This window comes from Lepisma saccharinum, chromosome 22 (genome assembly GCF_977018435.1).
Source record: "Lepisma saccharinum chromosome 22, izLepSacc3.1, whole genome shotgun sequence".
Lineage (NCBI taxonomy): Eukaryota > Metazoa > Arthropoda > Insecta > Zygentoma > Lepismatidae > Lepisma > Lepisma saccharinum.
This window is the reverse complement of record NC_139250.1, coordinates 11,317,658-11,333,303: the sequence shown is the minus strand read 5'-3', so window position 1 is coordinate 11,333,303 and position 15,646 is coordinate 11,317,658. Positions and strand designations below refer to the sequence as shown.

The following is a 15,646-nucleotide window of genomic DNA, read 5'->3' as shown; positions in this document are numbered from 1 at the left end:
CCTGCAAATGTTTGTGAATTTGTCACAGATTGCAGTTGATTGGAAAGTAAATCACCCAAAAGTAGTGTAACAATGTTAACTCAACATAACCTGACTTCCAATAAGCATTTTTATGTTTTAAGTGATATATTCAAGATATGCATGCACCTTATGCTTATGTTCACATTACAACCCATATCTTCCTCCTAATCACATCTAACCAATAATTAGGGGCATGCATATTTAGTTTTTGACAAAAAAAACCATTGTAGTGTTAATTTTCTATGTTTTTGAATGGTGTGAGATGCATTTTGTGACTATGTTTTGTCACGAAATAATGCGAAATTAACTGCAAAAAGCGAAATTAACTCAAACACGAAATTCAGGTATTCACAGACGCGACACCTTCTGAGTCTGGATTATCCTGAGAGTTACGCAATTCCCGGAAAATTTATTAATTCTGCTGTTAATATTGAAGAAGCAAAAATGAACTTCTTTACACAGAAATAAACTTAATACTCTGATAACTACATAAATGTGCTATTAGAAGTGAAATGTTAGTTCTGTGGAATAATAGTAGTTTTAAAATCAAATTTAGGATTATATTCACAATTTTAAAACCAAAATGTATTTTTATATACCACTTTTCATCCAATTTTTCACCGCTGTAACACCGATATTTTATTTTATTTACCGCTTTTGAACCAGAAATTGACTCAGTTTTTGTACCGAAATTTTGCTTTTTTTATTTACCAAAAATATGTGCCTCTACCAATAATGATGTGTCATGTATTGGTAAATTGAGCGATATTGATCAATGCAGCAGCTGTTTTGACTAATCTAGTCTGGGAATTCTGTGAAATAAGACAGCGAGACCCAATTTTAAATTTGTTTGTTGTTTTGCAAAATGTAAAATTTTCTCATTTCACATTCTCCTGCATTTTAAGTTGTTTCAGCTCAATCCCCTGAAAAAATTAAAATCTAGGTTCCACTGTAGTAACCCTTAAACACCAAGCAGGTTTTCAGCAGAAAGTTTAAAATTTCATAAAGTTTTAAATGGAAACTTATATCTCCATAACTACAAATGCTAGTGTTTGAATTATGGCTAGTTTCTCTCGGTCCAGGCTAGAAGCCTATGTTGAAAAAATCCAATTTCCATTGGATTTCAACGGAATTTAAAATTCAATGGCTCCCATGTAGGCAAGGCCAGGATGTGAGGGTTCAAACAGTACCTGTGCATTGCCAGATATACGTATGTTCCATTTTCATGGCAAGAATTCCACACTTGCTGCTGATACTTTGGGAGAAAAAAAACTTCTAATGTAAAAGCTGCATTTTTTTCAGACAGGAAATTGTCCCCCAAATATAGCCAGAATAAAATTAAACATTCCCAATTACTAGAGGCACATGTTTTTGGTAAATAAAGGAAAATTTCGTTAAAAAAATAGTCAATTTTGGGTTCAAAAGTGGTAAATAAAATGAAATTTCGCTGTTATAGCAGTGAATAAGTGCCATATAAAATGACAATTTTGATTCTAAAAATGTGAATATAATCCCAAATTTGATTTAAAAACTGCACTATTACGCAAAATAAACACGTCCCTTCTAATAGCACATTAAGTCATTACCAGAATATTAAGTTTATTCCTGTATAAAGGAGTCCATTTTTTGCTTCTCAAATATTTATAGCAGAATTAATCAATTTTCCGTGAATTGCATAACTCACAGGATACTTCAGACTTCAGAAAGTGTCGTTTCGGTATATAAACTCTAAATTTCATGTTTAACCTTTTGCCGCCCAAGACCTTTTTCACAAGTAAGCCTCTATTGCCCGAGCCGATTTTGAGCAAAATGCAGAGTTTCAATTAAATGAGTGTAGATCGGAGGCTAATTGCCCTAGAGAGATGAGTGATATACCGTTGTACGCGGAATGAACAAGAGATTCAGACTATATGAATTTTTTGAAAATTCGGCGTATATGTGGCGGGGGGGAGGGGGCTAACTCTCAAAATTCCAAAATTTTGGAAAAAAAAATTTGGTTCCCCCACCCTCCCCCCAAGAAAAAAGTACATGACAGTGTCGACATGCACATGGAAATGATCGCTGACATGTAAGGAACACAAAAATATTTGCATTATTATCATATGACCAATGTAACTTGAGTTGTACCCCCAAAAGGAATGGCCACTGATTCAAGCTTCAAAATGCAGCGGTACCTTGAAATGACTATAGCTCAGAAACTTAATGCCCTAGAGATATGAAAGATATACCATTGAACGCAGAATGAATCACAAATTTAGACGATATATAATTTATGCACATTCGGCATATATATGGAGGGGGAAAGGGGGGAAATCCCCTGAAAATACTTTTTAAAAAAAATGGGGTTTTGCCCCCCGAAAAAAAGGATATGAAAAGTTCAAAATGCACATAGAAATTATCGCTGGCATGTAAGAAACAGAAAAATATTTGCATCATTGTCGTATGACCAATGTAACTTGAGTTGTACCCCCAAAAGGAATGGCCACTGATTCAAGCTTCAAAATGCAGCTGTACATTGAAATGACTATAGCTCAAACTAAATGCCCTAGAGATATGAAAGATATACCGTTGTACGCAGAATGAATCACAGATTCAGACGATATATAATTTATGCACATTCGGCGTACATATGGAAGGGGAAAGGGGGGAAATCCCCTCAAAAATACTTTTCTTTAAAAAAATGGTGTTTCCCCCGCCCCAAAAAAAAATGTCAAAATGCACAAAATGCAAAATTTATGCATATTTGGTGTATATATGGAGGGGAAAGGGAGAAAACCCCCAAAAATTATTTTAAAAAATTGTGACCACCCAAAAAATGTCCTTGCACTTGGGCACAAAACGACACCTACGCACAACATTCACGGACGAAAAGCTAGAATGTAGTGACAAATGAGCGCCAATTCTTGCAGCTGCTTGAAATTCTATTTTTAGACAATGCTGGGTAACCCCTGTTGCCACTTGTGCTAAAAAAAACAAAGGTTTCCTTCAGCGCGCTTCGAAATTCCATTCTCACAACGCAGATTCAACAACCAGTCTTCCCCTCCCCCCCCCCCCTTGCTTGCGCCATCAGGGAAAACTTTCATTTTGACATCGGATACTGATAAACAAGCTTCCTTCGAATGCACTTAGCAGGAGGGAGGGAAAAGCATTGCTTTAGAACAACAAAGCCGGTCTTCCTTTGTCGGCAAAAAATTGACCTTGAAAAGAGAAGCAAAAGAGAAGTCCCTTTTCCCACCTTTCCCCCTCCATTTTCATGAAGACAAAAAAAATGCAAAAAACCATTTCTGTTAAATACATGTGTTAGGAACAATATAAGAAAATAAAATCGAAATTCTAGCCAAAAATAGAAAAGTTATAACGTAAAAACTACGACCTTGACACAGCGTCTTGATCGAGACACTTGGTCCCCTGAGGGTTACTTTTGGGTATCTCGTTCGAGAAGCTTGGGCAGCAAAAGGTTAAGAGTATTTCGCATTTTGCAGTTTATTTCGCATCATTTCGTGACAAAACAGAGTAGGAAAATGCACCTCACACCTTTGAGAAACATGAAAATTAACATTAGAATGTGTTATTTCACATTTAGGGTTTTCGTCAAAAACGAAATATGCATGCCTCTACCAATTACTAATAGGATGGCTCAAGCAAACAAACTCAAAACGTGTATCTCAGAACATTACCTGATCACACATGTTCCAAAAGTGTAAAAACCAAATGTGCCTTGTGTCACATCTCTGCATTTAAGGGTTAAATATGCATTAAAATTTGTAACATCATGTGTTTCGTATTTCCTCCCTTAATTTCATATTCAAAAGAGTAAATTAAATACTACTTACTTGCAATATCTTCAAGGGGATCATTGGACTTTGCAGTGAGTCGTAAAGAATAAAAAGTCTATGCTTAAAGGGTCCAAACTGAGACATATAAAACATTTTATTTAGTTATATAATTGTATCTTTGTACATAGGTTTCCTGCTTCGTTTCTATCTTGAAGATCCTTAAAAGCAATATAATTATGATAAAAACATTACAGTATACACAAACATTTACATACAATTAGCTTGTTGCAAGGCAGGAGGAAATAAATACATCTTAGGAGCACAATAAAATACATGACACTTTCAGAAATTTCAACTACAATATACAACACATTTAAAAGCCATTTGGTATTTTACACTCCCATCTGTCATTCTCCATATGTCACTTACTTGCTCATTCTTTTTGTTTTTTCGCTAAAATATAATTATGACGAATCCTAACTTGTGCATTGCTGCATTGCACTAAAACTAGAACATAGCGACAACAGGATGAGAATTATGCCTCTTACGTACAGAGGCAGCTTACACTTAAAACTGTAGTTCTCTTTCTTTTAGTGAAAAAGATTGGTCCTCAAAATTTTTATTCTAACTGCTAAGACACTTGTGTTCGAAATAGCATTTTTTGGGGTCATTATGCTATCAGCTTATGTGTACAAAATACTGTCTCACGGTGAAGAGTTTTACTTGTTAGCGATTTACAGAGGTCATACACAGAATAAACCATAGCACCTCACTAGTAGCTAATATATTAAAGCATCTAGATAACTTGTTTCCAAGAAATTGTACTTGTGTGACCTGAGTGCAATTTTTGTGTAAGTATTTTGCAGTAGACATTTCTTGCTTGAGAATACTTTAAAGTATTTACGAATACTGACACCATGCCTCATTTACCTCGTTATCCCCTTCTTATATGCTAGCTGTGAGTCTATTTATGTACTTTTCTTTCCTATGTTCAATTATATGCATCTAATTTTCAATATTCTGAATATTCATGAAATATTATCATACCTATATAGCTTACCACATTAATGAATGTAAGGCAAAACGCTGCTTTTTTTTATACAGCACCCACACTCACATCAATAAGTACCTGGGGACAACCCTGGGGGGTAAAGATGGCCAGAGCATGGTGCTGATCACATCTCCAAAATAGCACAGATCCCCCTAAATGTGCCTTCATGGCACTGTGCTATATGCATGAGGGACTGTACCTATAATCAGTACAAAGTAAATCGTAAGCTTAACTGTAATGCTACTATAAATAATAATTAGAGCTTGAGTATGGGTTATCATCAATGTGTATCTTATCTTTGAAACCTATTAGTGCAATCTTTAATGCATTGTGTAAATTACGTTCTTTATTATTTGCATATTTCAAAGAACAAATGATCACTGTATTGCCGCATTAGTAAACACACTGTAGTGAATCTATCATATAAATTTTGTGAATATTTAGAGTTTCTTTCAAAGGATATCAAGTAGGCTGATCATACAAATATCCAATAAATAGGAAACACAATAGGGCTGAACTGATCTGTATTGGAAGGTATTTGTTGGAATTTATTTTGATCTCTCGCACAGGAATTTATCAAACCAAATCCCTCACACTATGCCCACCATACCACTCCAACATTTTAACTATCCCAGCAAGAGAATGACATTTTTCCCTGCCAACTTTATCTTTGCTCAGGACCTGGCAACGTTGCAGCTCAGCACTTACTTCCGTTTCAGCCATCTTTTATCTACACTAGGGCGACAGAATAAAATAGACACCTGCTGACAGAGCATAGTCACCACAATGGTGCCTCTAACTGATGAGGTTTTCCATTCCAAGTTCGAACAAACATCAGGAAGGAAGAAAGTGAGACTGAACCATGCCACGTGAGACAGGTGCCAGGGATATTAGCGACTTTACACGAGGGCACATCACTGGGCAATGGGACCGTGGCGCAATTCAACGAGAAAATAGTACGACTTTGGCCATACCATTGGCAACAGTGACAGGGTGATTGTACAATTTAAAAAGGACAGGAAGACAAGTGTATATCACAAACCCGACCAACCAGGGCCATCGGCATGTGTCAGACGAGCAATAGTGAGACACGTCCTCAGAAATCCATGGATCAGTGTGGCGGACGTCGCGCAAGCGGCACAACTTGCGAAAAGAACAATTCAGAGTTATCTCCATAGGGAAGGGCTTTATAAATGTGGCAAAAAAGAAACCACTGGTCACAAAATTAAAAAAAAAAACAGACGTTGCATGTGGGCAAAGGACATGACATCGCACGGTGACAACTTTTGGCGAACTGTCATCTTCTCTGATGAAAGCCGGTATTGTCAATTCCGTGATAGCGGGAGGATTTGGGTGTGGAGGCATGCCTCGGGCCAGCTGGATGACAGATTTGTCAAGCAGATGGTGAAATATGGTGGCATCAGTGTGATGGTGCGGGGAGCAATTTGTCATGGTGGACGTTCACCACTCATATTTTGTGATGGACATATCAATACAGCAAAATACACTGCCATCTTGCACGATGGACTGCTTCTTGTGTTCCACAACATTCTGGATAAAACCCAGTATGTTTTTATGGAAGACTGGCCCCATGCCACAGAGCCAAAAAAAAAACAGCTGTTTGGAAACTTCAGCAAGGGATTCGTACCTTGCCTTGGCCTGGCCAATCGCCAGATTTGAATCCAACTGAGAACGTGTGTGCACATTATGCAACACATGGACAAGAGGTCCCAGAAGCCCTGCAACAAACATGAGTTAATGGAACATGTGTCTGAGGAATGTGGACGTGTACCACAAGGTGCCATTGACGGTTTGATTGACGGAGTTTGTGGCTCACAAAGGCAGACAAACCAAGTATTAAGATTCCACATTCACAGCAACCGCCTGTGTATTTGTTTTGCCAATAAATGTTTGTGTTCCGTATCATGGGTGTCTATTTTATTCTGTCACCCTAGTGTATGTTTGAAGATGCGGCCATGAAAATTTTACAATTTCCAGTGTTGTGGTGTATGTTTACTTATTTCCTTCAGGCGAAACTCTAGAAAAGTTGTTGCAAACCTTGTCAACACTTTTGTTCAATATTTAATATCATAAAATACTGCACATACACGAAAACAGAAAATGAAACATAAAAAAATGAAAATTGCATGGATGAACTGAAGATTTGTTGCACCCTCCTCCCCCTATTGTTACAAATGAAGTGATAGAATACTTTTTAATTTACACAGTTCTGGAGGCCAGTTGTAATCATATCTGGTGCAGAATATGTGCAACTTTCAAAATAGAGTATCAAAGGAATACATAAAAAAAAGGCAAATTCGTCAGTATTATGCATGCTATCCAATCTTTACACCAAGCCATTGATATGAGTATATTTCTACTGTAATACTAAAATGGCTTCCTATTACTTATGCAACCGTTTTGCTATCACGGAAAGTTGAGAAATTATGACTTCCAGCGTGAGTAGAGATTTATTGGTGGCACAGCCTTCCTTCAACCTCTCTCTGCAGTTGTACCAGCTTGACCCTCTCTGATCTGGCCAGATCAACTAAGTTGAGATAAGACACTTTGAGTGCTCCTTCCGTGTTCTCCTCCCTCCCCCTACTCTCGATGATTATACGGAAGATAGTGTGAGTATTTTGTATTTGCCGCAAAGTTCCAGGATCTACCTGGAAGATGGTATCCCTCTTTTGATATTAGGAAGCGAACTCCTACGGCAATCTTTATGTTGTTGGACATTTTGTTTACTGCACTTCCTTTAATTTTTCCAAAGCTACCTACTGACTACAGCACCAACATTCTGTTGAACTTAACCTCAATACTACCAAAGATCCGCACAATGTGTTAATACATCACAAGCAGAGAAAATAAGCCTGCAGTGTACAAGTCACAGTGTTTTCTTGAAAAAAAAAAAAAAAAAAAAAAAAAAATCACATCACAATGACCCACAAAAAATGCTGAACAATATTTACGACACACGTCACTATTCTTTTTTTTTAAAGTATTATTTTCTTTACTTGCTGTAGCATCTAATTTCGTGTAAACAAAAATCATTCCTGCTCTGTGAGAGCTGGTATTGAAACATTTCATTTTTCAAAAAATTAAAACGTGACATCAAAATAGGACTAATTTGACTGAAAATTTCTTTTTTAAAAAAGTTTCTAAAAGGAGTATAGAAAATTTTATAAAAATTACTAACAATATGAACATTACATCATTACACAGACTGTTATTAAGTGTGATACAAAAGAAATGTGATATTTCTTTTAATGTGGAATAAATATGCTAACCTCACGATAACATTTAAGTTGAAAAATTTGTAAATAACAGTGTGCTTCATGTCTTTCAATACAGTATATAACTTTGGCAAAATAACATGAATATTTTTTTCTGTTTTACCTACCTATTTATCAAGACAGTAAAAACCTACATCACATTTAAATACTTCTAAATCCTATCACAGTACAATTGAATTTCAAAATTGCTGTCTGTGTACAGTTTATCACAAAAAATAAAAACTTTCATCTGGGCTTTTTTTGTTTTCTAAAAAACATTGCGCAATGGTCAAGTACAAAAGGAAAAAAAAAGTCCTGTATTTTCCTGTATTGTTGGTGAGCATGTTTGTTTAGTCCATTGTATAAAATATCAAGAAAATATGAAGGAAAAAGTTTTTAAGTACTATACATATTACACCTTAGTAAGTACAAGTGTGTAAAAACTTCTGTTATAGCATCACAAGGAGTATCTGATAAAGCTCTATAAGTAGTATAGCCTATTACGTTACTATGTTTTAAATACTTCTCTGTCCGGTACCAACATGGTGATAAAACTTTTCTCGTGATCATAAGTAAGTGTGCATATCTGACAGTCAAAAAACTAGGGGAAAAAACATTCATACAAACGTCATGATACGAGAGTTTGCTTCTTGTCAGGTATGAGACAAAACACATCACTGAATGCATAAAATTAATGCCCGCTCTAAGACATGTGGAATGAACAAAGCACGTTCAGGTAACGACTGGAACCGCTTGCTGGTGATACACAAAAGGAACTTTTCTTAACAGAAAAAAAAAAGCCTTATCGCTTAACACAATCACATCACAAGAACAGATTCTAAATCATAGTTTCTTCTTTCATTAACCATGCTCACTCGTATTTGTCGCTGGTCCAAAACTTTGCACAACAGATGCTAGTATCGCATCATGGAAGGAGTGAGTTCCTGCTGTACCATACGTCAGTAATACTGCTTAAGTGTTTAATGCATACGCACACTCGCACATCACAGAAACCACCTGTTTATATGAAAAAATCCTGTTCTGGTGATCACTTTCCAGCCTTTTTAGCTTATGGAGAAATCTGTAGTAGTTTTTCCTTTATTGCTGGTTCTGTGCTTCCTGAGGAAAATAAAATTGACTTGCTTTTACTTCAGTACCTTCAAAAAAGTTCCAAATTTTATTAATTTCATGCACACACATTCATAGGCACTTACTCCATGGGGCTTGGTGGGGCTCGAGCCCTCCCAGTGTTAATGATGTGGGGGCAGAGCCCCCAAAATAATTTTGCTTAAGAGGATCTAATGTATTATTTTGCTTCTCTTGTAAAGTTTACTCTCAATTGTGCCACATGAACTTAACTTTAAATACACATTTGAAATGTTCTAGACCATCAACTTTGGGGAGCTGAGACCGCTATACCATCAACTTTGGGGGAAGGGTGGGGGGGGGGAGCTATGGCCAGAGACAGCAAAACACATGACTTTTTACTAAGTATGTAATTATGAGTATTGTTAATTTTTTTTTACTAAAAAGAGTTTCAAAAGGAGGCGTCTCGTGAACGCATGCGTCAATTGTGGGAAAAAGGACAACTTGCTCTGCGACGACATTCGTGAGCATTTCTACATTCTAATTTCTTCATATAAGAGAAGTATTTATTTTACACGAGAGCCCTGAACTAAGCTTATATTATATTTCTTGAATCTGAAGTGAAAAAGTAATACAGTAATTCTTTTCCCGCAACTGATGCCTGCGTCACTTCACATCCAAGAAATTTAATATAAGCTTAGTTCAGCGCTCTCGTGAAAAATAAATACTTCTCTTATATGATGAAATTAGAATGTGGAAATGCTCATGAATGTCGTCTCAGAGCAAGCTGTCTTTTTTCCCATAATTGATACATGCGCAGCATGCGTTCACAGGATGCCTCTGCAAAAGACGATGTTCATGAACTAGGGCAGTGGATGGGACGTTCGGGCTACAAATGGCTCTCACATGACATTCAGAACAAGATCATTGATATATTAGGGAGATCTGTTTTGCGCTCCGTGGTAGCAGTTATTATAAGTCTGGAATATTTTGATATTGTGGTTGACGAAACTTGTGACATATCCATCCGTGGACAATTAATATTCGAACTGTGAATAAAAAAATTGATATTTTTGAGGAATTCATGGGCTTTTTATGAGATTCTGAACACTGAGGCCAAAACTTAAGGGATGAGCCCCCCCAATAATTTTGACAAGTTGGCAACCCTGCACACATTCTATCAATAATGACTTTTTTTTTTGTTTCCCATTGCATGTATAATCAGGGCGGCTTCGCTTAGACCTAGATATATATATAAACTAGAATTATAGGTTTTCAAGGCTAAAAATTATAGATGACTTAAAGATTTTCATATTCAGAGATTATTTGGTGCATAAATACTAACACTAAAGTTTTGAACTGTTTCCAGTGTATCCAAGAACTCTACATGCACGGCCATGAAAATAGGCAGCCTGGCAGAATTGCATTGGTGCCACATATGGAAAAAAGCAAAGCGAGAGCGGGACAAAAGTTGCTGGTTCCTGCACACTGTGTGGCAATGTCAACCGGGCTGTGTTGCCTAGTTCAAGCATCAGACTCTCTTGGGCACTTTTGTGTCATTCCTGATCTTTCGAGCAAATACAGTAGAGAGAGAGAGAGAGATATAGATAGAGATAGATAGAGAGAGAGATATATATAGAGAGAGAGATATAGAGAACCGGTTCCGTCTATTTCTCCTCACACCGATGATGCTATGAAATTAGCGAAAATTTTGAATTTTTCTACTGTCCGGTGAGTGTTTCCTTTTACCTTCTTTGATTTTTACTTAGCCCTTTTGGCCCTCCTTGCTTTTATCCATTATATATATATATATATATAAATCAAATAAGGTAAAAGGAAACACTCACCGGACAGTAGGAAAATTCAAAATTTTCGCTAATTTATAGTATCATCGGTGTGAGAAGAAACAGAAGTATATATATATATATATATATATATATATATATATATATATATATATATATATATATATATTAGCTGATTACCTGGCATTGCCCGGGTATTTATTTATCCCAATCTCTTTTATACGACAGGAAAATAATGAATTCTAACTTTAGTGTAAAATATAACTAATTTTAAATGTGATCGTGAATGCCACCAATTAGCTTAGCGACTCCGAAAACATTAATCTAGGTCATTTGTGGCATTTTATTTTTCACCCCCTCTCACCTTCCATGCCGATAGGTGATGAACTTTGAGTTGAACCACATTGGGAGTGTCACGAAAACTATGGATTCCATTCGCAACACAGCCTGAATGTTACGCAACCCAAGAAACATTATAGTTGTGGGGATTGCATAGAGTCACGGATGTCTGTTTGTGTGGAATTTAATATCGGTGGTTCTCAATTGTCACCCCTTCCCACCCCCACCCCTAGGGGTGCCAGGGGTGTCTTATCCCCACAGTATTTATTTCCAGGTTGCAAGTGATACGTGTACCAAGTTTGGTTGAAATCGCTCCAGGCATTCGAGAGGGATTGCTGAACAAACAAATACACACACCCACATACATCCATTTATATATATATATATATACACACACTAATGATGAAGGAGACAGTAAACACTTACCACACGAAGAGAAATTATACTATATTTCGCGATCTATGTCGCATTTTCAAGTTGAAGAAGAAAGATCGGCGTTACTAAGCGAAGAGGCACAGAATACTGACCGTAGCGTCTCTACGATCAGTGTTGCCAGAAACAGTTGATAGATGACGAGAAGTACTTTCACCAGTGTTTACTGTAAGGTGGGTGGGTAATTTTGGGGAGGAGAGGAAAGGGTTACTGGTTGGCTAGGTTGAGTCCGGGGGGTATAGTGGCGTGCGTGCCTGTTATGTAGGCCCTTTCCCAGCGCCTGCGGAAAGATGTGTCACAGCAAAGGGGGGGGGGGGGGTAAAAGATGGATGATTGCAACACGGAAGCAGTTATTGAAGGTGGTGTTATGGCTGTTGGTGTGGATGGCAACAGTGAAATCGGAGTTTTGGGTGGAGGAACGGTGATTATTAATCCTTAGGTTCAAGGGGGTGGAGGTTTCGCCTATGTAGAAGTTGCCGCAGATTTGGCAGATGAGGGTGTAAATTAGGTTGGATGAGTGGCAGGTGCCCTTAGGGTGAAGGGTGAACTCGCCTGCCGCTGTGGGGATCAGGAGGGTGGGGGAGGTGATGAGTATGGGGCAGGTCTTGCATCTGGGTTTGTAGCACCTGTGAGCTGGGGGGAGTGGTGTGGATGGGGTGGGAGTGTTTCCGACCAAGATGTTTTGGAGGTTGGGGGGGCGACGGAAGATGACCCTGGGTTTATCCCGAAAGATGTCCCTGGTATCAGGATCACTGTGCAGGATGGGGAGGAGGGAGTGGAGGGTATGTCTGATTTTCGTAATATGGGGGTGGTATTGGGTGATCAGGGTTGGAGGGTTGGTTTTGGGTTGTTTCGTGCGGTTGTGGGAGTTGGCTCTGGTGATTTGTTTGTTGATGAGGGTGGAGGGATAGCCACGGTTGGTTAGGGCTTGGTGCAGGCGTAGGTTGTAGTTTTGGCGGGATGAGGGGGATGAGTTGAGGCGCTGGCCTCTGAGGGCAAGGGAGAATGGGATGGCTTTTTTGGTGTGGTAGGGGTGTGAGCTGGAGTAGTGGAGATACTGGAGGTGGTTGGTCGGTTTAATATGTATGGAAGTTTCCAAGTGGTCTCCCGCAATGTGGATGTCCACATCTAGGAAGGTCACTTGGTCTTATATATATATATAGCGAGAGAGATTTAAAATACTTAATTAAAGGAGCTTACATTTGCCATTTCACATATTCAGACTCAAAATCCATCTACAAACGCAAGCCACAAATATTACAGGATATACTAATCTATGAAAAATTGGTAATCCTATAAGAAATTCAAACTTAACTAATCAACTTCAAGATATCGTATCCTGTAATAATCTTCCACCTATCAGATAGATTGTTCTGCAAAGGACTCTACCAAAGTAAACAGATTGAAAGAATTAAGTTTTATTTTCCATGCAGCTTTCTTTTAAATCCTTTATAAAAATAAAAGCTAAACTGAAAAACTTGCCTCAGGTCATTTATAAATTATGTAAATTCAATGGGATTTGGATTAATAAAAGTTGCAATTTTTCATGCACAATTTCCGTAATTCAAAAAATTCCCAGTGAATAGTCACCCTGATAAAGAACACTTACTTGAAAACTTCCATTCTTCCTTCAATCTAAGACCTCCTTGTACGGCACCTCTGATGCTATGTTGAAGTCATCAAAATAATGCCTAAGGAACTCAAACGTAGGCCTCTTCTCTGGGTCTGAATGCCAACACTCCAGCATCAGGCGATAAATTGAATCGGGCAGTTGATGTGACGATGGCTTTGGCATGCGATAACCTTTCTCCACTTGTTCTATCACTTCACGGCCATGCATGCCTGTACGTAAAGGAAAACAGATGCAAATATAGATACAAGTTACAACAATGGTGAAATCTTGTTTCTTTATTGCTGAACTAGTTTGAATTTGCAATTGTGACATGCGAAGTTTGAAACTTTTGTATTCGTGATATCCACAACTGGGGATGAGCAAAGTGAAAAATACCTTTCATGGTATTTTGACGACTGATGTCGTAAATCTGATGAACATCAACCCAATTCACATTTCTTGCATTTAAGAAACAATAGATAGTATTTTACAGTTAATGGACCTGTCAAATGCACCAAATAATAGTACGTAAAAACCAACTTATGTTATCGTAATGGTATCTGTGGTTTGCTTGTAGATGACATCGTCGTACATCTGTAAAATTACAACCGTACATCAGAAGCAGAAATATTTGCAAATGGTACTTACTTTACAAATATAACTGTAACACTAAAGGTTCATTTATCTTTATTTCATGGAACCATGAATGTTTTGGATAAACAGATTGATTGATTGATTTGGTGTTTTACGACCACTTTATGCACAGTAAGGCTAATCGGGATTGGACCTACAGTTTAACCTTTAAAGTCTCATGGTGCTTATGCAGCTTTAACCTCTGTCCCCGGCAGATAATTTAGTGAAACAAGAAACATTTTACTAAGAATAAAATGTACTTAGACATAGAAAAGACGAAGTATTGCTATCTGTATGTATTTGTTATTATTCATGGCTTGAAATGTGAAAATTGAAAAAAGAAAAGACAAAATTTTGCCTCCGCCTTCCGTGTTGAGACATGGGACAGGAACAAATTCATTTGCAACCACATGTCTACATTATAATTCAATATTTATTTTGTTCCTAATGTCTTTTCCCATCCGAAGAAAAAAATGAGAAAGAAATGAAACTGTGGGACTGTAGGCCGCACACTGACCCCTCCTGGCTGTTGTCATATCTCTGGAAGAAGTTCTTCATCCTCTGAATCGCCAGCTGCTCCTGACGTCATTAAGGAGTTTAAGAGTACCAGCGTCATGCAGTTCGAGTCATGAGCATAGGAAATGAACAGGGTTGCAAGGCAATGAAAAAAGGTTCTGTTCCATCGGTCAAGGTATGACCGACCGGGGCTGTGGCCAAAAATACCATCGATCAGCACATGACCAATCAGGACTGTAAAGGTTAAAGTGGGATCTGAACCACTATGTGCCTCCACCAGGTATCAAACCTGGGACCCCTTGATTACAAGGTGACAACGCTACCACTGCACCATCGAGGAGGCCTGGATAAACAGAATTTCAGATAATACAAAGTATATCTTATTAAACAATGTAATGTTGCGACAGGAGAATGATGATTCATTAGTAAAATCCCAGCAACCAGCGCAGTTCATTCAGAAAACATACAGTGGGTACTTAAATTACTACACCATAGTTATGCTTGTACTGATGTAACACATTTTTTAACCCTTTCCAATATTAATACCCCTGTAATGAATAATGTTATTAATATTTACTGTATTTATTAAATATACAGTGCTATATCACATGGAATCTGGTGTGCACTATTGAATTTTGATTATAGAAATGGGAAAATGGTATTGTGTACTAAAAATCATTGTTATCCAAATTGCAATTATCCACAGTTTTTAGTAGAGCTGAGCCAAGACCGCTTTGAACCGATATTCATGCCACTGCTAATATTCTTAACGATTCTCACTGATACCAATGCTTGAAAATTGTAACAATTAAAAGTTGTTTAAAACATTGATTAATGTTAGTCGGCGAGCATTCAACTCAAATTACAAGTATTAATTTACAAGGGTTTCTCTTCAAAATATTCAACAATTTAATCAGAATATTGAAATACCAGGTGATCCATTTGGGATGTCATAAAAAAAAGTAAAGTGTTACATACCAGAAACCATTCAAATTTATTGCCTGTTAATGGTACATACATGTGTAGTAGAGTTACAGCTTTTGTATCCCAGCACATTAGCACTCAACAGGTCTGTTGCGCCACGTGGCATGCATTTCTGG

General features: G+C 37.6%; 1 protein-coding gene across 2 annotated transcripts in view; it reads right to left on the bottom strand.

Annotated features, from left to right (window-relative positions):
• Positions 1 to 3,918: 3,918 nt before the first annotated feature.
• Src64B (Tyrosine-protein kinase Src64B) overlaps positions 3,919 to 15,646 on the bottom strand; it is a 151,354-nt gene continuing 139,626 nt past the window's right edge. For both annotated transcript variants that reach the window (XM_083143950.1, XM_083143951.1), the window contains 2 exons: positions 13,395 to 13,627; positions 3,919 to 9,242 (listed from right to left, as the gene is read on the bottom strand). In XM_083143950.1, the coding sequence (XP_083000076.1) occupies positions 13,416 to 13,627 (212 nt within the window). In that variant the 3' untranslated portion in view covers positions 3,919 to 9,242; positions 13,395 to 13,415. The remainder of the gene's footprint in view (positions 9,243 to 13,394; positions 13,628 to 15,646) is intronic.